At 32.9% G+C, this 26,616-nt stretch overlaps 1 protein-coding gene across 1 annotated transcript in view; it reads right to left on the reverse strand.

The window, feature by feature from the left end:
* LOC117167879 (activating transcription factor of chaperone) overlaps positions 1–26,616 on the reverse strand; it is a 146,208-nt gene that overhangs the window by 111,553 nt on the left and 8,039 nt on the right. The window contains exon 2 of the mRNA XM_033353113.1: positions 20,578–20,898. Coding sequence (XP_033209004.1) covers positions 20,578–20,806 — 229 coding nt within the window. The 5' untranslated portion in view covers positions 20,807–20,898. The remainder of the gene's footprint in view (positions 1–20,577; positions 20,899–26,616) is intronic.

Below are 26,616 nucleotides of genomic sequence, written 5' to 3' on the forward strand. Positions count from 1 at the left end.
TATATATAATAAGTGTGTATAGGGGCAGGGGAACTAGGCGCGCGAGGACATAAGTGGAAGTTCACGGTATATGTATGTATTTATATACACAAATATATTATACATATATGCACTTGTGTAAGTGTATAACGCATGCATGCAGGTATTCTTATGTTTGTACAAGATAAGAAAATAAGAAAAAAAAATTTCACCGGGAGTGGGTGCTATTCTGAAAAATTGAACCCGCTTCCAGTGAAATCGCGGTAAAATTTCAGCCACAAACACGTCTCACAACCATGAGATAGGTGGTTACAGTCTGTAACGGAATCAATACGACGATCCGGCAAAAGTTTCGTGCACCCTGAGAACATGGAGCGACCCAAGGACAACCGCCTTCTGCATTTTTCCCGCAAGTGTTCTAGCATATTGTTGACACGCAGGGATGCTTTTTAGGCCATTAGCAAGTGAAAGCTTGGCACCTCCAAGAGCGCCGATGATAAGGACGATCAGTTTAACAGAATATTTCAGGTACAATCGTTGCAACTCCCTTATAAGGTCTTGATACCTCTCTTTCTTTTCATTCTCCTTGGTTATGATGTTTTTGTCAGCTGGTGCCAAAAATTCGATAACGAACATGGTTCGCTTCTCGAAGTCAAGAAGAACCATGTCTGACCTCGAGTGAGCAACAGAAACAATTTTCGAGAATATAAAGTTCCAGTATATGCGGCACTTCTCATTCTCGACAATTGACTCGATTTCCCTGGGAGCATTTAGAGGAGCGACATTAAGGTTAATGCCGTAAGAGTGACAGAGATGGTAATAAAGCACTCTTAGTGCCGCATTGTGCCTTTGAATGTAGGTTGTTCCTTTGAATGTGGTGAGGAAAGGAATTTTATTAAAAAATGTGTGGGATTTTCTGAACAGAAAACTGCATGCATTTCTGAACTTTATTTTTTTTTTATTTTTCGAGTGTATTTTAATCTGCTTTACATTTAGTGAAAAATCATATGCTGAAAAACGATAAGAGAAATATCTATTTCTTCAACTTCAACTATAATTTGAAAGGCGATTCTTCATAGTATTAAAAAAATTAATGTATCGAGAGTACAGTTTTTATTTGAAATTTCACGACGGTTTTTTGAACCATGTTTGACCCTTGGCCAGAATCAAGGAAAAATAATCTAAAAATATGTTCATTAGTTATTAAAATGGTACAACGAGTTACCTTTGCAATTTTTTTCTCTTTTTATAATCCTGAGATATTTATTCATAAAATAAATTTTATTTTATTTATTTTACAATTATTTACAATCAATTTCCAATTGCAATTATTTTACAATTAAAATAAAATTGTTAACGCTAAATTTTTTAATGTTGACATAAGTATTTTAAAGAATTAAGGATTTCGTAAAGATTTCATATATAACAAAATAAGTATTATCAGTTTGTTTATAAATTTATATGTAAATAATTATTAAGATTCTTAAGAAAATTAAAAAAAAAAGATTTTCGAATATATCAGATGTGTCAGAAAAGATCCTAGGAGATTTTAGACATTTTATTTTTAATTTATAGGAGTTTCAAAAATATTAGGAAAATTTGTTACCTATTTAAAACGTTTTAAATTCTTCAAGATATTGGTAACTCTCTTGAGTTTTTATCGAAAATTAAAAAAATCATTCAAAATGTAGAAAAAAATTTCCTTATAATGTTCTAAATTTTCCCAAGTAATTTCAGAAACTTTGTTTATTCTCGTGAAACCTTTCGAGATTCTTTTAATGTTCCTAAAGTTTATCTTGCGTTTCTAAACCACTTCTTAGGTTAATTTTTTTTTTAATCTCATCAAGTCTACTAAATACTTCCTGAATTCACTTTATTATTTACTTTTTTTTAAACTTTTTAATCTTACCAAATTGAAGCATTTCGCTTTAAAATCTTCTATACTCTTCTTTTAAATTTTAGGAAATCGTTTGATGTGTTTCAAAATCCGCATGCATTTTTTTTAAAGTAAATTTTTTCAAATAAAAAGCTATTTAGAACTTTCACACGACTATTAGAAAAATAATTCTGTTTTTCTAATCTTGTCAGACCTTCCAATCTCTAATCTTTAAAAATTATTCCAATTTTTCCTGATTTTCTTTTGATTCTGCAAAATTTTAAAAAATGCCTTTGAGGCCATGTGATGAGTATAACAGCTGATCAAGTCAGCCCTAAGATCAATATTTTTGCACCCATATTGAAAAGTAAAAGTTTAAATAACGCGGATTTTTTTTGGGGAAATGTTAATAAATATCAAAGGATCGTTTGTGTACCAGTTGGAGGAAGAAAAAAGTTTATTTATGCAAATAATGATTATCGACGGTTAGGTTTTACAGCAGAAGTTTGACTTTTAACTTTCTCTGAAGGTAATCATGCAATCTGTTTTACCCACAGACCTCTATAAGTTCGAAGTGGTCTACTCGCTGCGCTACCCGGTAAAAAGGCTTGCATTAAAAAGTATTGAAAAATTTCTTTCATTCAGTGGTAACGTGAGAAATATTGAATACTTCTGGATCCCGTTTTTGTCCTCCCGTTTTGAATATCCACGACCGTTGAAGTTAGCTCTCAAATTGAATCCCTTTCTGTACCTAGCGCTGACAATATTTTGCTGAATACCTCAAAGCATCCAAGAATTAGACAAATTTTAATCCCTTTTAATTTAGCAAATCTTGCTACATTTATTTACTGTTTTTCGAATAATAATCAGGAAAAAAGCTTTTTAAAACATAGCGTCGGTCATTTTACGATATCAGGATCTATTTCCACAAAGAAGGTTCAGGTGAAAAATAATTTTTTCAATTTTTGATCATGATTTTATATTTTTTCAATTGATAATATTTGAACAAAGCGAACATTTGACGATAAAGAAATGTGTTAAATACATACAATCCTACTAGATTTGGCATTTAGAGCGCGTTCTAATGCTTCAAACGAAAATTATGTTTTTAATGTATTCGAGGTTACGTCTGACAGTTCCGATCGGCTTTAGAAGGTATTGAAATCTTATAATTTTCGCCGCTTAATGAGAATTAAAAAACTAAGGACAGAAACGGCATTCTTAGGGATACAAATTTTCTAATATTTTTCAAGACCAGGCTTCTTACCGGGTAGTGCTGCTTTGACACAGCTGATACCAGACTGATACGTATGACAGACTAAATATGTTTATTTGGATTTCAAGTGCAAACATTAGTGTTTGCATTATTTGTGCATAATGTTCGTGATCGATTTTTGTTGTTTTACCCCACTTCGATAAATATAAACCTCAAAACTAGCCCATTGACAACATTGCAAATCGCTTGCAGGGTTTGACGACAGCACGGTCAATATTTCTCCAAAATAGTAATTAAAAAAAAAAACTTTTTCAATATTCTGATTATTTAGGATATTTAGGTACTTTCTTCAAAACAAATTTTTTCTCCAAATTTCCACTGGAACAAAGCAGAGACATGACTTTATTACCTCCTCTTTCATTTCCCAAACTTTCAGAGCTATACCTCATTTCGTTTAGACGTAAGTTGGGAAAGAACAATTGAAGACCAGGTTTGGTCACGTGACCCTCTCGTCACATGGCCTTAAAGTTTTTCAGATGCTTTGAGAATATTTAAAATCTTTTGCAATGTTTTTAAATGTTTCAAAATAATCTTTTCAAATTAATTCTTTGAAATAAAAAATTATGTTAATTATTCCTTTAAAAATCTTTACAAGTTTTTATTATTTTCGAATCGTCTCAAAATTTGTGAATATCTTTGAAACTTACTCAAATTTTAAAAAATTATGTTCCGTAATTTTTCTAAAGTTAAGTAGTATGGAAAAGTTACAACATTTTGTTTCAAAATATTTTATGTACTTTTCAAACATTTTAGGAAATAATAAAAAATGTTTTGTAATCTTTTTTCAATTTTTTGTTAGAATTCATTCCAAAACAATTATTTACATTTTTTCCCAGGGAGTTTCTTTCATTATCTTTCATTATCTGAAAGTCCTTCGTTTATCGACTTTTATTAGAGGAGAGTACTAGAATATGAGATATTCTCGTAATATGTGAAAACGGGGTATCAACTAAACTAAGAGACCCACTCTGTTGATTCTAGCACTAACTTGTAGCTCTTGAAGAAAGAGTAATTTCGTTGTATAGTCCATTTTTCATTGGACTTCTAAAGATTATAGGCGAACTTTTTGTGAAATCGATGGTGGTCGAGATCTTGGAAGGGAATTCTTTAAACCCTATTTATTATTCATTAAATATGGTTTTAGCAGTAAAGTTTGCCTGGAGTGATGGGGATTGAATAACTAAGTAGGAAAATATCGATAGTATTGAAGTTTTTCATTGTACAAGTCAGGCATATTAAGTTCGTAGTTGCACGGTGTGGTTCTCATAATATGAGATACCTGTGTACGCGGGGGGAACTGGTTACAAAAGTGTTTGTGACTACTGCAAAAACTAAATATATCTAAATAGCACTAAATTTATACTTCGTAAACATAGAATGAAGTTTTTCATTTCAAATAATACTTTATTTTGCATTTTATTAGCTATTTCCTGGGGTATCTCATATTATGAGAATAGTTTGACGAGTTTGGAAAAAGCACTTTTTTACATTTTTTGTATTTTAAGCATAAAAAATTTTTTTAATAAAATTTTTTATTTGAGCTTCTTATGAAAAACTAAATTTCCTTTAAAATGACCTATATTACTTTTAAATTCAGTACATAGAATTCCGACAATCACGCCAAACAGAGTTGGTATCTCATATTTGGGTACTCTCCTCTATTACATTTTCATTTTAAATACATATCTATTATATCTTATCAAAATTTGATATAAAAATATTAAATGTTAAGTGTATTTAAATACTACAACTTTTAATGTTTCCAAATTTGTAATAAACCTTTTTTAAATCTCATTCAACTTATTCCAAGTTATCTTTTTTGAATTTTCAAAATTTATATAATTACTTAATCTGATTGGAAATAATTGAACCTCTTGCGATTAAACGCGGGGACTCTGCTTGAAAAGAAATGTGCAGAAAGTAATTTTTAAAAAAATCATTCGAATTTTAATTTTACAGAGTGATAATTGTACACAATTTCCAGGTGCATCTTTCTTATTCTTCCACAAGAATTTTTAAGTTTTTAAGTCTTTTAAATCAGTTTGTCCTATGTTTCTAAAACTCTTCTGAAGCTTAAATTCTTTTTTAATCTCATCAATTCTACTTAATATTTATTGAATTTATTCGATTATTTACATGTTTTTTAAATTTGTAATGTTATCGAATTCACACACTTTTTCGAAATTTTAGGAAATTGTTTAATGTGTTTAAAAATCTTCTTTAATTTTCTGTTAAAGCACATTTTTCAAAATAAAAAATCATTAAAAATTTTCACACGATAATTAGGAAAATAATTTTTTTTTTATAATCTTCTCAGGTTTTCTAATCTGTCAAAATTATTCAAATTTTTCCTGATTTTTTTTATTTTGCAAAATTAAAAAAAATTGCCTTTAAACTTTTCCAGATACTTCGACAATTTTTGACGTCTCTTTGCATGTTTTGAAATGCTTTAAAATAATCTCCTAAAATTAATTTTTCGAAATAAAACATTATTTAAATTATTTCTAGGAACCTAAAACAATTTTTTTCATTTTCATGAAAACTTACAAAATTCTTGAAAAATCTGTAAAAGGTTTAATTATTTTTGTATCCTTTCAAAATTTCTGAATATCTCTTAAACTTACTCAAATTTGAAAGTACATTTTTAAACCAACATAATTTAAAAAATTGCGTAACAAAATTTTACAACAAGGCCTAATAAGAATTATGTTCCTTAATTCAAGATGTGAAAAAATTGACTCATAATCTTCTAAATTTTTCCCAAGAATTTTAAGAAAAATATTTTTACTGCCTTAAAATCTTTCGGAATTCCTTTAAAGTTTCTAAAGTTTATGTTTGAATTCTTTAAAAATCTAAGTTTCTGACAGAATTTAAGTTTAAAATTCGATTTGAATCTCTTCGATTCTTCTTAATATTTCTTGCATTTACTCGATTTTGATCTATTTATTATAATCTTATCAAATTTAAACATTTTGCTTTAAAATCTTCTACAGTCTTCTTTTTAATTTTAGGAAATCCTTTCACACGTTTAAAAACCTTTTTTAATATTCTCATAAAGTCATTAAAAATTTTCCTACCAATCTTGAAAAAGTTCTGTTTCTAATCTTGTCGGGCCATCTAAGCCTTCTGATCATTAAAAACTATTCAAATTTTTCAATATTTTCTTTGAAATTCGGCAAAATGAAAAGGATTGCCTTAAAATCTTCAGATTCTTTATTGAGAATTTTAAACATAGTTTAAAATTTATTGGAATTTTTTTAAATTAATTTTTTTAAATAAAAAATTCTATTAATTATTCGTAGAAACCTCAAAGAATTTTCTTCATTTTCGTGAAACCTTGCAAAATTCTTTAACAAAATCTTTACCAATTTTAACTATTTTCTAATCTTTTCAAAATTCCTGAATATCTCTTAAACTTACGCAAATTTCAGAGGACATTTTTTAATCCAAAATAAATTTATAAAAAAATGTGCAACAAAATTGCGCAATAAATTGCCCGAACTTTCATTCTCTTGACACCCTGCGAGATTCAGTTTACTTAAAAACTCCAAATAGCCAGTTAGCCACCGAAAACGAATCGTGAAATCGGAGGGGGGGGGGGAGCTCGTGCATTTTCAGCTCTACAGGAGGCTGGCCTACGCAACATGTAGCAGGACCGACTCACCGACACGCTACGTTTGAATCTGTCGCTCCCAGATGTTAGAGTGGTGGGGGGCCGAAAAATCCCAAGTTCTGGAGACACTGCCTGATCCATCAACGATCTCATATTAACAGAAGTTTGCAGCCCACCCATTATTAATAATAATTTGTTGCAATTATATTTGTGCAAAACAAGTCATGCAAAACCAGTTTTCAATTTGATCAAACTCGAGCAGTATCGGACGGTGTGATGGCCATCGCTTCATCCAGCACTTCGGTGGGGGAACTGCTTGCTGAGACCATAGTGGTGGCACTCACATGTATCGTTTTACACGAGTGAAACCCGAAATATCTCTTTTTATCAAAATTAATTATCGTGAAAGCATAAAATCTATTATCACCTTATTCTAGTTGTCTAATGATAATATCAATTTCAGGAAGGGTTATCAAGTCCAAGTCTAAGAAACTGCTTATATGAAGATTTAAGAAGAAATAATACAGATCAATCCGAAAACTTTAAATATCATTTTATACTTCGCGCAATGAATTTTATTATAGAAATTACAAAAGGAACGAGGAAGGCGTTTGGTAGAATTATTTAGTTTTCTAGTACGACAACGCGTCTAATTAAATGTATTGTAATTTTAAAGTACAATTTTGATAACATTCCAAATCCGGGATAGGAGGGGCGGAAAATTACAGGAATTACGGACTTATTGGATGCCCCCTCTATTAGCGCAACATTAGGTGCGCGCATGCGTAAATCATGGGTGCAAATCATGAGCAAAATAGCACATGTAGTGGAAGAACCACAATTAGTGTGCGTGCCGTTCGTATTATATACGAATTTAAAAATATATATATTCATACAACTGCCAATATAATTTAAAAGTCTTTCAATTTTGAGTGCATTGAATCTCTTCATTTTTAAAGCTCTAACCTAAAAAATCAAAACATTGTACATTGTAAACCTTTGTGATTGAACAATTCTAGGTACTTATGGGCAATTATCAGTAACCTTCAAATTGTATGCACTGCTTATGTTCAATAAGGAAATTATTTATCATATTGTTATTTTATTTAGAAAAAATATAAATATTTTAAACATTCTAAATAAAGTAAAATCCACTTTATGTGGTTTATTTTAATTTGTATAAAAATTAACAAGTATTTCTCCCCATAATAATTTATTATATGTACAGTATTTGCAGTATTACTCTTGTTGCGGAAAAAATAATGAAATATAGTATGAAATTCATATTTTTACAATTATAAACTATTACCACTTTACTGTAATCATTGATATCGCTTCTTTTAATTACAAAAAATTGTACTTCTATTATTTAAATCAATATTTTTTACGTATAAAAAACCTTGTTATGTATACATTTTTCATGATTTCTAAAGTTAATTAAGGGTATGTGATACTTAGAAAATTGTCGATTTTACCAGTTTTAGGTTCCCCCGGCTTTTTTTCTAAAATAATAAATATTTTGTCTTAAAAATTCGGGAAATGATAGCGAACATGCTAACGGACATCCCAACACACTTTTTTTTGTGTTTTTTTATCAAAAATTTTTTGATATTGCTAACAATGTGTGTGTATATTTCGAGGTTATGTGTGTTACAATTCACCCGAGCGTTACTTCCAAACTACACAATATTTTTGGCCGAAAACTTTGGACTAACAAATAAACATAGTAACTAATCTCCCGGAACTAACCTTGTTTTCAAGCAATCAAAAAAATTTATTTTATAAATAATTTTCAGATTATCGGAAAGGCAGAGATGAAAAACGACGTAACCTCAAAATAATGCATATGCATAAAATTTTTATTTAGCACAATAATTTTTTTTTGTTATTATCCCACAAAGAAGAGTCCGGGGACGTCCGTTATGATATTTCATAGCATCTCCGAATTCAGTTTTTAAACATTTTCATTTTTGTGGAAAAAAAGCCGGCGAAACTATAAGTATCACATGCCCTTAACAAGAAATTAAGCAAAATTTAATATTTACGAGAAATTTGAGGAAGCAGAGTTTTGAAACAATTGAAGGGCCGGGTGCAATAACCACCTTAGCGCTCGAGCATGCGGAGAAGTATTGTCCGTGGAACAAATTTGGAAGATTGTTCAAATTTGACTTTTGACAGTCGATATTTTTAGAGAATTTTATTGCGCATCTTTTTTGTATGGCAATCAAATTTCTATGTTGTTCAGTTGTTATGTTATTTAAGGGAAACTAAATTTTTCATCGAAATAAAATGCAATACCTTTTTGCGTTCAACTCGCCAGATCTTCGCCGTGAAGTAACTTCTCAGTTTTTTAGTTCATTTCCCGGTGTTTTCCCCGATTTCCCGGTTTAACGCTCCAAAATGTATGACATAACTGTATCATTTTTTAGATTTCTCGAAAATGATATCTTTTAAAATTTTTGAGCCTATACGCTATACATATATGACGGGTTGAGAATAAAAGCGGCGTTGAATAAGTAGAGGAGCGAAAACGAATTTGAAAAGTTTAAGGGGGCCGACCCGTGTAACACCTCAAAAATAAGAGTATATTTTGGGATTTTTTGGGGGAAGCCGATTAAAAACGAATCTTTCCAAAACTTGTATGGTTATTTAAGGCACTTTTGAACTAAGAAATAAATTTTTTCCAGGCATAAATATGCATAACATTTTTAATTATAAGGGCAGATGTTGAACATGTTCAGCCGGGAGATGTGAAATTGCCCGCACTTGAGTTTCTTAGATTCGTCTGAAACGAAAAAAAACAAAAAAGCTTCTTGAAGTTTATATTCATAGCTTCTGTGTGAACCAAAAAAAGTTAAAAAATAATCATTTTTGACAATATGGCGTCCATTTAAAAAAATTTAATTTTTACCCAAAAATTTGCATGAAATTGTTTAAACAATTTTTTTCCAGTTTAGAGAGGTTCACACAGAAGGCATTCATTTCAACTATATGTGTATGCAAGGACAACTCAATCGGTCGAATAATTATTGAGTTATCTTCCGGGCAATTATGAAAAATATGGAACCGAGAAAAACGCGTTTAAAGATTTACATGTTGAAAAAAAGGCAGCATCGGCAGGCTAGCGCGGTGTGCCTTTTAGGTGTGAAAGAATTCACCTGCGACTCTGAAACTTTTACAGCAAGTTTTTGGGACGACAAGCTTCCATTTAAGCAAATAAAAAAAGATTGACTTTTTGAAGCCGTTACATGGGTTGCCCCCTTAAGCGTAAGAACTGTTTGAATGAGCGTCAGAGGTAAAGCGGATTGAAATACGCTAAGGGCAAAAACGGGTTAGAAGCCTAAACCGTTTCTCCTCGCGGCCATCACTCAACCCATTTTTCCCCATAGTCTTGTGGAAAGCCATTTTAACGTCGCACCAAAAAACCAACGCTTATGAACTGACTCAAAAGTGATTTCCTACGACCTACGGCAGCTTATTACCTGTAAACTATGACATTTTGTGTATTCGCAAAATAAAAAATCTTATTCTCTCCTCAAAAAATGATTTTTTCAGATCAATCTCAATGAAACTTCTGACATCGTAGTAATGCATCTAAATAAAAAACAAATTAACACACATTTAACTGATTTGCCATCACAAAAGGAAATACGTTCAAAAATGCATTGAAATTTATTTTAATTTTCCGCTTTTTTTGGATTTTAGATACAATCCAGTTTTTTCGCAAATTATATATTACTTTGAATTGTGTATTATCTGTTTTTTGGAATTTTTAATTGGAATAAGTTAAATTTTTAGTTAAGAAAATTACTTTTAACAAAAAAAAACCTAACGTTCAACAAAAAAATTACATTTTCAAACAAAGTAATGAATCTTTTCAATAAAATTGTAAATATTTAATTGGAACAGTTGAATTTTTAACCAGAAACATAAATTTTTAACTGAAATAATGAATTTTTATCTAAAATGAAGACTCTTTAACTAGTATTGTTGAATCTTATGTCAAAAAGATTAATTGTCTATCAAAAGAGAAGAATTTTCCACAAAATACAAATAGATTTTTAATTAAGGGCATTCTCTTCGTGACCACGAGACCAAACTAGCCCCCGGTTATGAGCATTTTTTTGGTGTTCACTGTGTCCAGACGGATTGAGATATCGTGTTTAAAATTTGACAGACTAAATAAAAAGCACTAAAGAACGTTTGTATACATCAATATGTTTATAGTTTTAAGAAAAGTTTATTTATAAATCAATGAAATAGGATATTACCATTCAAGTTATAGCACTTTGCAGATAATTTTTGGTTTGATGCATTTCGGATTTTTTGGTTCGCGTATATTGAGCACTGACACCAATTTTGGACTAAATCGTCTAAACCTTAAAAAAATTAATGTAAGCAATAAAATTTGCACATTCGCTGCAAATCGCCCCCGGGCGAAATATTATTATTATTGGTTTGGTATTACTTAGAATTATTTCACACCAGTACAAAAAATTCACAAGAATATATAACCATTAGAAAATTTAAATACTTTTCTGAAAATGAACATTTCTCAAGATGGGACTTGGACGGATTTTCGAGTATCACATTCTAGGATGTTCCTCGATTTTTTTAAATCGAGGCATCTACTTTATCGACGTTAAAAGTTTTTTTCCTATTCCTATAGTATTTCACTAGAAAACTTTTTTCGTAATTATAAACATTTTGTATATACAAACGTTCGTTATTCTTTTCGATATAACTTTCTAAATCCTGAAGGCGATATCTCAATCCGTGTGGACGTAGTGAGGGCCGAAAAAAATGAAAATCATTTCAGTTTCTTTTTTTCTCTGCTAGAAATCGCTAAAAATGCTCCAAAAATAATAATAGGTTACGTGTGTGCAGATACTTATTTGTTGATTTGCAACGAATGTGCAAATTTTATTGCTTACATTAATTTTTTTTAAGGTTTAGACGATTTAGTCCAAAAGTGGTGTCAGTACTCAATATACGCGAACCAAAAAATCCAAAATGCATCAAACCAAAAATTATCAGCAAAGTGCAATAACTCGAATGGTAATATCCTATTTCATCGATTTATAAATAAACTTTCTTTAGAACTATATACATATTGATGTATACAAACGTTCTTTAGTGCTTTTTATTTAATCTATCAGATTTTAAACACGATATCTCAATCCGTGTGGAAACAGTTTACACCAAAAAAATGCTCATAACCGGAGACTAGTTTGGTCACGTGGCCAGTTGAATCATTTTTAATTAAAAACAGATGAATTCATAACAAACAATATAAACAATTTACATTATAATTCAGAAATACTTCTTTGGAATAATACTTCTACTCTAAAAACCGCTTGAAGTAATTTCTTTACCTAACATTTAGAAGAGGGAACTTTCAAATTGTGACAAATTCTGACTTGGAAGACGGATTTTTTAAAATTCCTTTCTTCTAATTCATTAGAAAATTCCCGTTCCATGTTAAAAATTCCCTGTTCCAAGTGAAATTATATTTTTTTACTGGAGCTCCCTGTCCGAAAATAAAACTAATAATTATTTTCTGAAATTCCCTGTTTAATTTTTTTTAATTGACAAAATGATTGATTCTGTATGTTTGGAATAGCATCAATCCGATTATCAAACTTAAGTCAGCGAGAAAAATCTCACAGAGCAACAAAATTTTAAAAGGTTTTTCTTATAATGGAAAAAATAAACAAAATTATAAATAAATAAAAATTTATCTAAATTGTTGAACTTTCAAACCGAAAGACGATTTTTCTGTACAAAAATTGAATTTTCAAACCAAAATATGACTTCAGTAAAAAGTTAATACTCCACGAAACTGATGCATTTTTACCCAACAAACATGAAATTGCAAACCAAGAAAAAAAACGATTTTTCTTTAAGTTTAACTTTCATCCAGAAAAGATTTCAGTTCATATTTCAACGGCAAAATATAAATTTTAAACAAAAAGTAAATTTTCTATAAAATAGTTATTTTCAACAAAACAGGAGAATATTCAGTCAAAAAGTAAGACTTTTCAACAACATAGCTAAATTTTCAACAAAAACATACGATTTCATGTAGTTTTACGGGATTTTATAATATTTCAATGACTTTCAAAGAATTTATTCACGAGAATGAAGGAATTTTCTAGGATTTTAAATATTTCCAAATATATCAAACTGTTTCCTAAGATTTTAAAGAATTTTGGAGATTCAAGTATATTTAAAAAAATTCCAAGGAATTTTCAATTGATTTAAATAATTTGAAGGTACTTCAAATAATTTTTAAATTTTGCAGGTATTTAAAAAATTGAAAACCAGTGCCTGAAAAAATCTCAAGGGATTTCAAAAGATTTCACAGGATATATTAAATATATTAGTATCATTAATATATTTCAACAATTTGAAGTGGTTCCAAGGGATTTGAAAGATGTCAGGGTATTTTTAAAAACCGCAAATAATGTTCAAGAGCTTCAAAAAGTTTCAATTATAATTGAAACTTTTTAAAGCTAATCAATATAATCAATATAACAAATATGTTACAAAAATATGTTACAATTTTCCAAGAGAATCTAGAAGATTTCTGAGGAATACAACAATTTTAACTTGTAAGTGATTTTCAAAAGTCTGAAGGTATTTTAATAAAATTTCCAGGATTTCATAAAATATCAGATTTCACTTAATATTACGGAATTTTATGATATTTCAATAGATTTTAAATCATTTATGTATAAGAATTTCGGTAACTTCGTAAGATATCAAAGATATTAAAGAATTTTAAATGTTTAAGAATAATTTTAAAAATCTATTTTCAACTATTTTGAAAATTAAAATAAATTATTAAACGCTTTAAAAAAATTCTAGCGGTTTAAAGAAATTTTACAGAATATTAAATAACTCATGCCATGGTAGTCTATACAAAATATTTCAATTAATCCAAGTGATTACAAATGATTTGAAAGATATGAGGGTATTTTTTTAAATTCCTAATAACTTTCAAAAGTTTTAAAAATATCAAGACATTTGCAATATTTAGGATATTTTAAAAGATTTCAAAGAACTTTTAGTTGATTTTAGTCATTTATTGATCTGAAAAGATCTTAAAAGCTGTCGTATTTTCAAAAATTAAAAAACCTTTAAGGAATTTTGAAGATTTAAATGATTATATGGTATTCAAAAAAACTATCATGGTGGTTTATAGAATTTACTAGAATTTATAAAGATATAGAACGATTTTATAGGATCCATAAGGTTGTACACTCGATATTTTAAAATATTCTAAGAGATTTGAGCAGATTTCTGAGGATTTCAATTAGCTTAAGGAATTTAAGAAGCACTCAAGTTATTTTTAACAATTTTCCAGGATTTGAGGAAATATTATGAGACTTAATTAAATTGTATGGAATTCTGTAATATTTTAATGTATTTCAAGGAATTCATATACAAGAAGTGAATGGGTTTCGTAGGATTTGAAACATTTGAAGATATTTTCAAATATTTTTTGCAATTAACTGGAAATTTACCCTGAACTTTATTAATTTCTTTGGAATTCTCTTAAAATCTGTTTCATTTGCCGAGGGGCTTTCCTCAAATCATCCATATCATTTTTTATACCCACCTTATTTAAAATCCGCGTTTAAGTACTTTTAGAGCGGGGCGAAACGCGAAGCGCTATGTAATCATTAACAAATTTGATATTGTAAGTTATACTTGATATACATACTAGTATTATAATAATATTAAAACAATAATAATAATCATCATTATTATTTATGATTAATTTTATATCTAAATTTACATATAAATTAATTATTATAATAATTTTTAAAAGTTTTTTTATAGTGAATCCAGGTTTTCATCATAGCCACAGACTAAGTCAAGTGCCGGTTGAGATAAGGCTGTTATAAGTTAATTTAATACGATGTTTGAAATATATTTAGAGGATGTTCATTTATAATTATCAATAATTATAATATATATATATGTATAAAATTATAATATAAATTATATAATAATTTTTAATTATTATTATATTTGTAACTACAAGAATATTTTTGAAATTTAGGAAATTTAAATGAGATTAAAATCAAATTTAAAATCTAATTTAACGTCCAATAATCAAGATATTGTGAAGAATTCCTGAAAATAAAACCAAGAATCTAACGATAAAATTTGGAAAACCACCTAAGCACCTTGGTGGCTGTCAAAATTTTGTCGTTGTAGACTCTTGGTTTCATTTTCAGGAATTCTTCACATTAAAAATATGATTAATGATATTACTATATCTAATAATACAATTAAAAGCTTTTACAATAAAGCGATGTAGTATTTGTAAACTACAAAAAAATGTACAAACTAGCCAATGTTTTTTTCAAATACATAATAGTATTAATTATTGTTAGATCAACTATCTAGTTTTATGTGATATAATGAAGAAAAATGTAGAACTTTAGGCTTGGTGTTAACATGTTAATATGAGAACGAAGAACTAAAATTCCTTCATCAAAGATGATGACATTTATAATACAAATCTGGCAGAAACGGAACAGGAATACTGCAATATCACAATATCAGCACGGGACATCAAATTTTAAAAAGCGACGGTCCTGCTGTGCGAGCAAATGCGTGTTCAGTTTGGGCCTGGGAGTAAAAGCGGGTTGAGTTCAGACTGGGAGTCAAAGTGGGTTGAAGTCCTAAACCGTTTTTCCCCGCGGAATAATTTCAGTTCGCTTTTACTCTGACGCTCATTCATTCCGTTTCTGCTCTCGTCATATGAGCTTCTTCATAAATTCAAAATTAAAAACACACACACAGTAAATGTTTATGTAAATTTCATAAATGTATACTATGATAATATAATTAGTCATAATTAATCACCTCAAGATATTCCTAGAATTGATGACCTCGAAAGTTTCATACACGCACACGCGCGCGCGCGTACGAAATGTGTTAGTTGCCGCGTAAATTTTAGGCAGAGATCGGTAATGGAAAGTTAACGCAATGCGCACTTTGTAATTTAAAAAAATTAACTCGATCGCTTCACAATAATAAATCTAACCTATCATATCGCCTGGAACTTTAGAGTGAGATTCAAATTTTAATCGACTTCTGAAATTCAACACCAAGAATCAAATGAACACGGTTCGGTGACCACGCGAAAAACAACTCTCGACAATACATTATAAAGGAGAGAACCAGTCTTGCCTTCATTTTTCGCATGTAGAGATTAATAAAATTTCGTGTAAGTTAGAATTTCAAAATAGTTAGAGAAAGCGTAAAATTAAATTAAGAAATAATTTAGGAGACATACATTTACCGAAGTGCCCTGAAGGTCAAATAATTCATGTATCTCAGTCGTAGCCATTTACACGGAGAAGATCACTAGTTGGATTTTTTTGCTTAAACCACATACATTCCTCACTGAAAGTCCGCTTGATGAGTATCAATTTGCAAATGGCTACCCTTTTTCGATGAATCGACTTTTTTCATAAGAATGACAACTGCAGACCCCGCACACCACCTGTTACACCTACCTGCGACGCGGCGTCAATTCTCGGAAGAGCTATAGAAGGGAAGGCTATTGAAGGGTTTCACTGTATTTAAGGGGGTAGCGAGGTTTGAAATTTTCAAAAAATCGAATTTTCTTTTTCTTTTTCAGTCCCTATGTATCTTTAGAAATAAGGTAGAAATCCTTTTTGACCTCAGAGCGTATTAGAAGTGGCCGAAAAATCAATTACTTCGAAACACCTCGAGCGGTTGGAATGCAAATTTTTCGTACTTCAAACGCGTTTATCTCGAAACGCGTTTTTTTGGGGTCGTCGCCACCATTCCAGCCGATCTACTGGGCCGATTTCATTCAAATTTTTTTGAAAATTTTCAGAAAAGACTTGGCTATCGCGTGAACCTCGGTCTTGATTTTGCATTAATGTTTATTAACAATTCGATCTAGTTAATGTTTAAAAAAAGTAAAAAAAAAAAACGAAAAATCACAAAAACCTTCACAATTTGTTTATCAATTAATATTTTTTCATAATTGAGGTTCACGCTATAGCCATTTATGTGCTCTTTATGAAAAACTTTGGTTTTTGTGTTTCAGATGACGCAAAGTTGAAAAATCATGGCGAACGTTTTTCAACAGCGTCATCAGATCGCCCAGAAATTGGCCGGATATTGATGAAAAATAAAAAATCATTTTTTTTCCGTTAGTTAATAACATGCCTTACGACATAATAAAAAGTTGTAAATGTTAAATACAAATAAATAACAAAAAAATGTTGTTGAAAAAAAGGTCATTGAAACCTAGTTACCTCTTTAACTAAATGTAAAATTATTCAAATAAATTATCTTACTGATATAATTGATAAAACAGGGTGTCTACTGTTTAAAAAAATCCAGGACTTCCAGTTTTGCCAGGACAAAAAAATAGATTCTTCCAGCTAACTTTTTTGATTATTATAATGAATTTTATTACAAAATTAGTATGATTCACAACTTATATAATTGTTTATGTATTATACATAAACTTCAGAATTACAATACTGGTTAGAAACGGAAAGTTTTTTGAACGCTTCAATAAATAATAATAAAAAATATATATTTCATTATGAAATCAAATTTAAATTTAAATTATAAAATCTAAATTTAATAAAATAAAAAATATAAATAATTCAATACTAATAATAAAAGTGCGACGAAAATGACTCATGCAACCGTGCAGAAATCGCCATATATTTTCCCGATTATCAATCTCGCCCTGATCGGTTTAATATCTTCGGGGCCAGATTGGGATAATTCAATGGCCTAGACTTAAGCCAGAGCAATTAAGTATTGCAACGCCACCTAGTTCGAATTTAGGGAAATTGCCTTGCTATCAAATGAATGAATTATTTTTAAAACTGCAAACCTCTAAATCGAGAACAGGTCTACATATTTTGTCCGAGTTTTCTATTCGAAGATTATTCGGTTTAATATAAATGGTAGCATTTTATGTATCTAGACTAGATAACAGAGAATATTGTTTAACAAGAATCCAATCATCGACTCTATTCCCTTGACCGACACTTTAGGTATGTATGTAACCAGCCAGTCTAAAAAAATAACCTTAATTTCTCTTCAAAACCCTGTTTGTTTTCTCTTTTATTAAATTAAATTCACACTCTAGATTACAATGTCAATAAAAGTTATATGATAAACGTACTGTAAAAACAATTTTGAAATAAACGAATTGTAATATCTCATCAGGGAGTTTAAGATTTTCTATTCAAAGTCCTTGAGGAAAGCGTAGTGTTATTTTTGTATGAGGCAAACACGAAGCAAATCCGCGAGAATTTTCGAATTCATTGAGTAAATCCAAGAGTTAAAGAATTAATCCTCGAAAGATTTAAAAATCCTTGCGAATTTCTTCGTGTTCACCTTCGTCCGAAAATTACACGACGATTTTTTAAATAGAGTTGTTCTCGAATTTTTCAAGGCTTTCCCAAAATAGGACTTAAAACACGATTAAAATGTGAATCTCTGAATTCTACGTATTTTTTATGAAATTGTAAGATTCAACTTTCATGCACAGTGATTACATAATTTACATTGTCACTGCGGAAGAAGCATTAACGCGCATCAACGCAATCATTGGAAATGGGAAGGACTGGGGCGGACATATCGTAAAGAACGAAGTCGGAAAGCCTAAAAAATGTATTTAGTTTGCATTTATATTGGTGTTAATATTTGGTACTTAAATCAATAATATGGTTCACTCTATTTAGTTTGCATTTATATTGGTGTTAATATTTGGTACTTAAATCAATAATATGGTTCACTCTATTTACTTTCTTTCTTATTAAATTATTATTATAAACAAAATCGGTTGCCAGATCTGGATCCGACCGGGACGTGTGTTTTATCACCGATCGGGTCCAGGTCCGTTTTCTAGGTCTGGGCCTGGTCTGGCTCCGGTCTGGGCCCCAGTAAAATTTCTACATAGACAGTGGGACTCCGATGCCTCAAGTCGATCGGACCTCTCTTTCTACCATGTATGATAGACAACGAGGTTCAATCGAAATGAAAAAGATGATTTCGAAGTTAAATTTAAATTTTGAGTCAAAGGAATATAATTCGTTTAATACTTTTGTTCTTTCATTTTTTGGTCAAATTTCTAAAACTATTGAACTTATGTTAAAAAATTAAAAATTCTTACTATTTTCCTCATTCCATTTAAAATGGATTCGATGATACATTTTTGCAAAAATCCACATGGTAGAAAGAGAGGTCCGTTCATCTTAAGGCATCGGAGCCCCACTGCTGATTGGCTGATTTCGAAATCTTTTTTGCACTTGCGCCAATCACTGAACTCAGCCTCAGTGATAGAAGTCCTCCGCAGATGGCACATGATAAATTCGAAGGTGATTACACGTGACGGTAGAGCATAGAACAAGTTCAAAAAAACTTGTTTTCTTTAAGGAAATAAAAATTACAGGACAGTGAGCATTATTCAAGGCCTTTTCCAGGCTCTCAAGGATTTCCAGAATGCTAGACACCCTGGATAAATTTCAATTAAACTACGAATTCTAACCTAACGTTTAGGTTACACTTTTTTTAAAGGGTGAATAGTTCAAGTGTAAACTTATACAAATTTATTTACAGTTCATTATTATATCAGGGTAAGTTATTTGCAGCATATACGGTGTTAAAACTAAGAAAACATATTAAAATTTTTTTTTACGGAACCAGTTTTAACATGAAACGAGTATTTTCACTGTATATGAAGAAAATGCAACGTATAACACTTGTTGCGGATAATAACATTGTTTTTAAGCCTAAATTAAAATGCATGTTACAAATTCTACCTGGGCCCGCGAATTGACATTTTAGCTACATAAAAAATCGATAGCGTATGGCAGGGGTCTTCAGCGAGGCGAAATATGGTTCCAGATACTAATTTATAATACGTCTCGTTTCCACCATTACGCCGCCTCACTCAGCACGGAAAAATTCCGCTTCACTCTTACAGCTGCGTGGCGTTTCGTGTGGAAACGAAACGAGTGGCAAATAAGTATTTGGGGCCAAATTTCCCGTAGCTGAAGGGTTCTGGAGTATGGCACTACGGCGAATGCGAACACTTCAAGGAATAAGATTAACAACTAATTTTGTAATTGAGTAACGTTTAATTAAATTAACTTTAACCCTTAACTGGCCCAACTCCTTTTTATTACGTAAATGACACGTGTTTTGCGCAGCCGGTTTTGGATATTTAAAAAAAAATTACCTAATGTAGTTTAAGATGTTTTTTAAAAAAGAATTTTTTTAGTGGAATCTGTTTTATAGCCAATAGTTTAAGTTAGATTAAACATGCCCCATTTTATCAAAATTAGTACGGTTAATTCAAGCTCCAACATTTGCTGGGGTGCTTTCTACCCATAGGGCTAGCTAACGGTTAAAACTTTTGAAACTGTTGCCATTACACAGCTTCCTCTCTCAAGGAGCAAAATAAATAGTCAAGAAAATTTTATAATAATTGATATTAAATAACGAACATCTTAAGATTGGAATTTCTGGTATGTATGTGGAAGATTTAACTGTTTAAATATACATTAAGTAAGAGCAATATAAATTTTCACCGGATGAAATTATATTTTTATATGTACCAAAATTACATTTGATCATACAACTTATTAGTCAAACATTTTTTTTAAATAATGTGATAAAAGTTTATTTACAAATACGAATTATTACTTTGCATATTCTGCATAACGTATGATATTTTATGGAGTACACATTAAAAAAACATATCACTGTTTTCTAAAGTGAACATATGGGAAATTAAACAAAATTTACCTTCTTTGATCCACTCATCTAATTCTTCTAAAAGTTTGGTAGCCACTTGTGCGCGGGTTGGATGTTCATCTTCGTCGTACAAGAGTGGCTCTTCCTCGATGGCTGCACCTCCTGCAGGCGTTTCGTCATCGAACGAGAGCCATTCATCTTCAATTTCCAGCGATGATCTCCCACTGGGTGACATCGGCTCCACCTTCCACAACCACAACTCGTTCTCCTGGTTCGACATTATCGTTTTTCCAATCTATTTGCGCTAAAAATTGATTTAAAGAAATGTCTGTCGTCAAGGCGACGAAGTCGGCTAAAAGCGCCATGATGGACCTGAAAACAAAAAGTTCTAAATAAAAAATCAGAATATTAAAATATTTAGGGAAATAAACAAGTGTAGGTGCTCCAACCAAGGACAAACAAATTTATCGACGACCACTTATCTCGGAAAGAAATTCATGTTCGCTTTTCAGTTTATCAAAGAAATACTGAAATTTTTGATAGAAGTAAGCGATTTTTTCACCTCAAATATGTAACATCTTTGGCGTGGAAAAAGAAATAGAGAAAAACAATTAACAATAAGAATAATACGATTTTCAATTATTAATAATAAATAGTAACATTCATCACGCAAGAAAAAAATGTAACAACCATTAATTATTCATTTTTACTTACTAATACGCAATACTGTCTGAATAGTTTACTCTATAAAAGAAATTTTATACAACATACTGCTATCGGCGAGAAAATTCGAGGCCTCTGGCTTTGACGTTGAAAAAGTAAATTAAGAAAAAAGGGTAGGTTAATGAGAGAGGTATCATTTTAAAGGTGCAAATGTCGTACGTTAATAATCCGAAAAGTAATATTCCAAAAATTGTTTGCAGCTTACAGATCTGAAAATCTGATGAAAAGTAACGAAATTTGATACCTTTTAAAAACAGCAAACTTTGAAGCATAGTTTTTTATTGAAAAAATAACATGAAAAATCTGAAAAAATTCATGATGATACTTTAAACATTTCTGAACAAATTACAGTTGAAAAATTTGCAAAATATAAATAATTGTTCGTTTTTTGTAAGTAAATATGCGACCGATCTATCTTCAGTTCTAATGAAGATAATGAAGTGATTTAAATTGGATGTAGTTAGTTGAACTATCTGTAATAATTTACCATTTGAAGGAAGTCTGTGTTTCTTGTTGTCTTCGTGCAAATTGCGATATTTGAAATCAGTTTTTTATATAGGAAAGCAAGTGCCAGAGCCCAGCGTGGTGCCGTTTTTCAAAGGATCCTCCTCGGTTTTCCTCACCACAGGGGAAGGGTTCGAAAGCCAGAGTGAAGCTCGGAGGCACAAGTTGGGTAGGTCGGGCTGAAGAAAACCGAGGACGATCCTCTGAAAAAATGTCACCACGCTGGTTTCTCGCACTTGATTTCCCATGTAAAAAACTGACTTCGAATATCGCATAGTTATTCACAAAAAACGAACAATTATTTATATTTTGCAAATTTTGCAACGGCAATCTGTTCAGAAATGTTTAAAGTACCACCATGAATTTTTTCGTATTATTTTTTCAATAAAAAACTATGCTTCAAAGTTCACTATTTTTAAAAGCTATCAAATTTCCTCGCTTTTCATCACATTTTCAGATCCGTAAGCTACAAACAATTTTTTTGAATATTCATTTTCGGCTCATTAACGTACAACATTTGCATGATACCTCTTTCATTAACCTACCATTTTTTCTTCACTTACTTTTTCAACATTAAAGCCAGAGGACTCGAATTTTCTCGCCGATAGGAGGCCTTTATATTGCCGATTTAAGATAAGGGGGACTTGATCCTGAGATTGTACAATTAAAAACTTTTCATTATATGTAAAAGCTAAGTTCAATGAGCTTAGTGAAAAAATAACTTTCTACAGGGAGCTTGATTATTTAAAAGGCACTGTCTATGTTTGCGGAATTTTGCGTAACGTTAATCGTGAACTAGCTGGAGCAGAGGTTATAATTAAGGAACCATAAAAATCATCGTTTTTTGTGTTTACCTTAGTAAATAATAAAAATTTTCGAAAAATCTTAAAGTAAAATTTGTAGATCTTTTGAAAACATATATTTTATGTTAAATACATTTGTACTTTGCAAGTAAGTTTTCGAGAAAAACGAAGATAAATATGAAAAATCAAAGAAATACAGCACAATAAGTACCGATGCCACAGGGGTGCCAACATTATTTCTGTGACCAATCACATGGGTGCCTTCCCGCCCGCCACGAGACGTTGGAAAGGGGTAGGGGTTTGACCAACAGTATTTATGTGAACAGTACCAGGAGTAACTTCTCGCCCCCCCCCCCTCCCCACACGATACCTTGGAAAGGGGTAGGAGTTTGACCAACATTATTTCTGTGACCATTCACAGGGAAGCCTTCCCGCCGCCCACGAGACGTTGGAAAGGGGAGATTTGCCCAACATTATTTCTTTGACCAGTCACTGGGGTTCGTTCCCAACCCCCACGAAACGTTGAAAAGTGGTAGGGGCTTGACCAGCGTTATTTCTGTGAACAGTCAAATGAGTGCCTTCCCGCCCCCCCACCAGACGTTAGAAAGAGGTAGGTGTTTGACGAACATTTTCTCTGTGACCAGGCACAGTGGAGCCTTCCGCCGCCCACGAGACTTTGGAAGGGGGAGGAGATTTGCCCAACATTATTTATGAGACCAGCCACAGGAGTGACTTTTCGCCTCTCACGAGACGTTGGAAAGGGGTAGAGGTTTACCCCACATTATTTCTGTGACCAGTCACACTTGTAACTTCCCACCGCCCACAAGACGTTGAAAGGGGTAGAGGTTTGACCAACATTATTTCTGTGAATCGTTAAAGGAATTACTTCTCGCCCCCCCCCCCCGCGACAAGTTGAAAAGGGGTTTTACCAACATTAATTCTCTGACCTGTCACATGGGTGCCTTCCCGCTCTCATCAGACCCTGAAAAGGGGTAGGAATTTGACCAACATCAATTCTGTGACCAGTACCATATGCGACTTCCCCCCCAAGAGACTTTTGAAAGAGGTAGGGGTTTGACCAACATTATTTCTTTGACCAGCCACAGTGGTGTCTTCCCGCCTCCAGGAGACGTTGGAAAGGGGTTTGACGAACATTACTTGTGTGAACAGTCAACAGTGATACCAGATCTGAAACGAGATGTGGTCCAATACTATGACAGGGCTATGTCCGTGTGAATATAGTAGGAGATGCTGTAAATGACTGAGTTGCGCGCACAACCCATTTCTCCTCTTCTGAATCATGATTTGAATAGATCGCGCGCCTCTTGATATGCGTATATTTTGAGGTTATGTTATTTCATGTATAAAATATAAATTATATAAATATTAATACTATTACACACACACACACACACACATATATATATACACGCGTCCTCGGGTTGCGGATAGAGGGTCCCTGTTCGAAGGGTTTCTGCTGAATATGGTTACCAAAAAAAATAGGCAGTCGCGGACAATTGTCCAGGGGTGGTCCCGAAGGAATTAACCCCCAAGCGGAGGTGTGAAAACCGTGCCGAAAGCTGAATGGCACCTGGGTGAGGTGTCTAGAACGGTGACTCTGGGATACCGGGCGACCGGTAATGGGTCGGCCAACAATGCCGACCAATCTAGAGCTGGGGGAGCCAATGAAAATGGATTCAATGCGATGGATCGAAGGGATCTGGCGACCTTTGGGTGGACGGAGCGACTGAATCACGACTCGCTAGAGTGCTACGATGCGAGTGTGTCCCGTGAACGGGGTTACATGGCACGGCTGCATGCTCTGTGGTGCGAGACACACCCGGAACTATCGCACTTTTCACAGCAACGTCTGCGAAACCATGCTGAACTACTCCGTAAAAGGGGCTATGTAAGCGGAACGCCTACTCTACCACAGCTAGGACAAGCCGGCACCAAAGAAAGAGAGGCGACACTAAGACCAACCGCGGGCAGGCATCCAATAGATGAGCGATGCTTTACGACCCGGAGAAACATCAACACCAATGTTTCTCTCAAGCCTAAAGATCTGGCTGAAATGGATGACGAGCTTCGTGGACATTCTTCCGGTGAATCCGACCTCTGGGCTTCTCAATTATTGTGTGTATAATGCAGCGAGAGCTTTGGCCAATGCGAACCGTAAAACAAAAGCAACGGCTGATCATAAGACCAAAAGACGAATGCATTAACTTGCCATAAAGATAGGCTGCGCAAGACAGTACGCGTCCCGCATTCAATGTGTGATTGACTACATCACATCTGCAGGAATTTTGCCGCCAAGGTTCGAAAGTTCGCGCGCGAACTCCGGACCCGTTATCACACACTTAACAAGTCAAAGCTGCTGACCATCAGGCAGTATATTGTTGAGAGAATACGGAAACTATCTGACGCTAAGAGAAGTCTAGAGCGGAGGGAGAAGTGGGTCAGAAAAAATCAACAGTTTCTCTCTGACCCATCTCGACTCTTCCAAGACCCTCCAGTTATTGTCGAACACCCACCCAAACCAGAGGAGGTCGAAGTATTTTGGAAAGAAGTCTACAAAGTTCAGCATAGACTGGACGAAGACTCAGAAAATATAAATAGCTTCAGGGAGTTATGTGTTGCCCTCATAACACCTGATAAAGAATGCCCACCCATCACTACCGAGAAGGTGAAAAAAGTATTAAGAGGTATGAAGAACTATTCCGCACCGGGACCAGATTGTATCAAAGCCTTCTGGTGGAAGAAGTTTTCTTCAACCCATCAGCATTTGACCCATATTTTCACCTCATATTTGAAGTCGGAAGAGCCGATTCCAGAGTGGTTGGTGGAAGGGCGCACAATACTCCTGCCGAAAATAGGCAACTTAGCTGACCCGAAGAATTACAGACCAATAACTTGTCTGAACACACTTTATAAGATATTCACAGCTATCCTAAATGATAGGATTGTTCGGGCAATTGAACATGTGTGGCAAGAAATGTATGAACAACGAGGCTCAAAGAAAGGCGTTGCCGGATGTCGTGAGAACCTACTCATCGATAGATGTGTCTGCAAAGATGCAGCATTCTACCAGCGTGACCTATCGATGGCCTGGGTTGATTATCGGAAAGCTTTCGATTCGACCTCCCATAGACTTATCATCTGTCTTTTGGAAATCTTAAAGGTTCATCCGCAAATAGTTGGGCGCATAGATAGATTGATGCCACTTTAGAAAACCAGATTTACTATCTCATCTGGCAAAAAATCGTGTGACAACTAACAAGGTAACCTTTCAGAGAGGTGTCTTTCAGGGCGACACACTGAGCCCACTTGTGCGAATGGAATTTGGGTTAGACAAATGCGCCAAGGTTTATTTGAAGCGAGGAAAACTTAATAGCATCCCTGAAGATCCTGAGCTCGTTGATAGAAGCGCCATATGACACCCTTGCGCTGGAGAGACTTATACATACCTGGGCGTGCCACAGAGCCGCATTCAGGATGTGACATCTATAAAGGATACTCTCCGAAGCAGATACAAAAGTCTCATCCGACAAATTTGGTCTTCCGAAATGTCGGCGAGGAACAAAGTATCTGCAACGAACATGCTTGCCTTCCCGGTACTACTCTATTCATTTGGAGTAGTTTCATGGACGAAGAACGAGCTCAGATCTCTTGATATCGGGACAAGAAAGGTTATGCACATGAACAAAAGCATGCATCTTAAGTCTTCCGTTCCGCGACTGTACATCTCACGCCGTCAAGGCGGTCGCGGAATATTGAGTCTTGAATGTCTTCACAGCAGGATTATTCTGGGTACAGCACACAGAGTTGCGAATGGAAGAGACCCTCTTCTTAAAATGGTCAGGAATCACCAAGAAGTGGGCGAAGGAGCATTTTTGTACAAAGCAGCGGAGGAGGCTGCTGAAACACTCGGACTTGACTTCAGTATTAGGGGTGAGCGAAATGCATCAAATCTTATATATCTCGAGTACTCACTCCTGAAAGCCCGGATTAAGAAAGCACAAGAGAAAAACTTTCGTGAACAGCTCCTCGATAAGAGGAT

Source organism: Belonocnema kinseyi, chromosome 2, assembly GCF_010883055.1.
Source record: "Belonocnema kinseyi isolate 2016_QV_RU_SX_M_011 chromosome 2, B_treatae_v1, whole genome shotgun sequence".
In the NCBI taxonomy this organism is placed as follows: Eukaryota; Metazoa; Arthropoda; class Insecta; order Hymenoptera; family Cynipidae; genus Belonocnema; species Belonocnema kinseyi.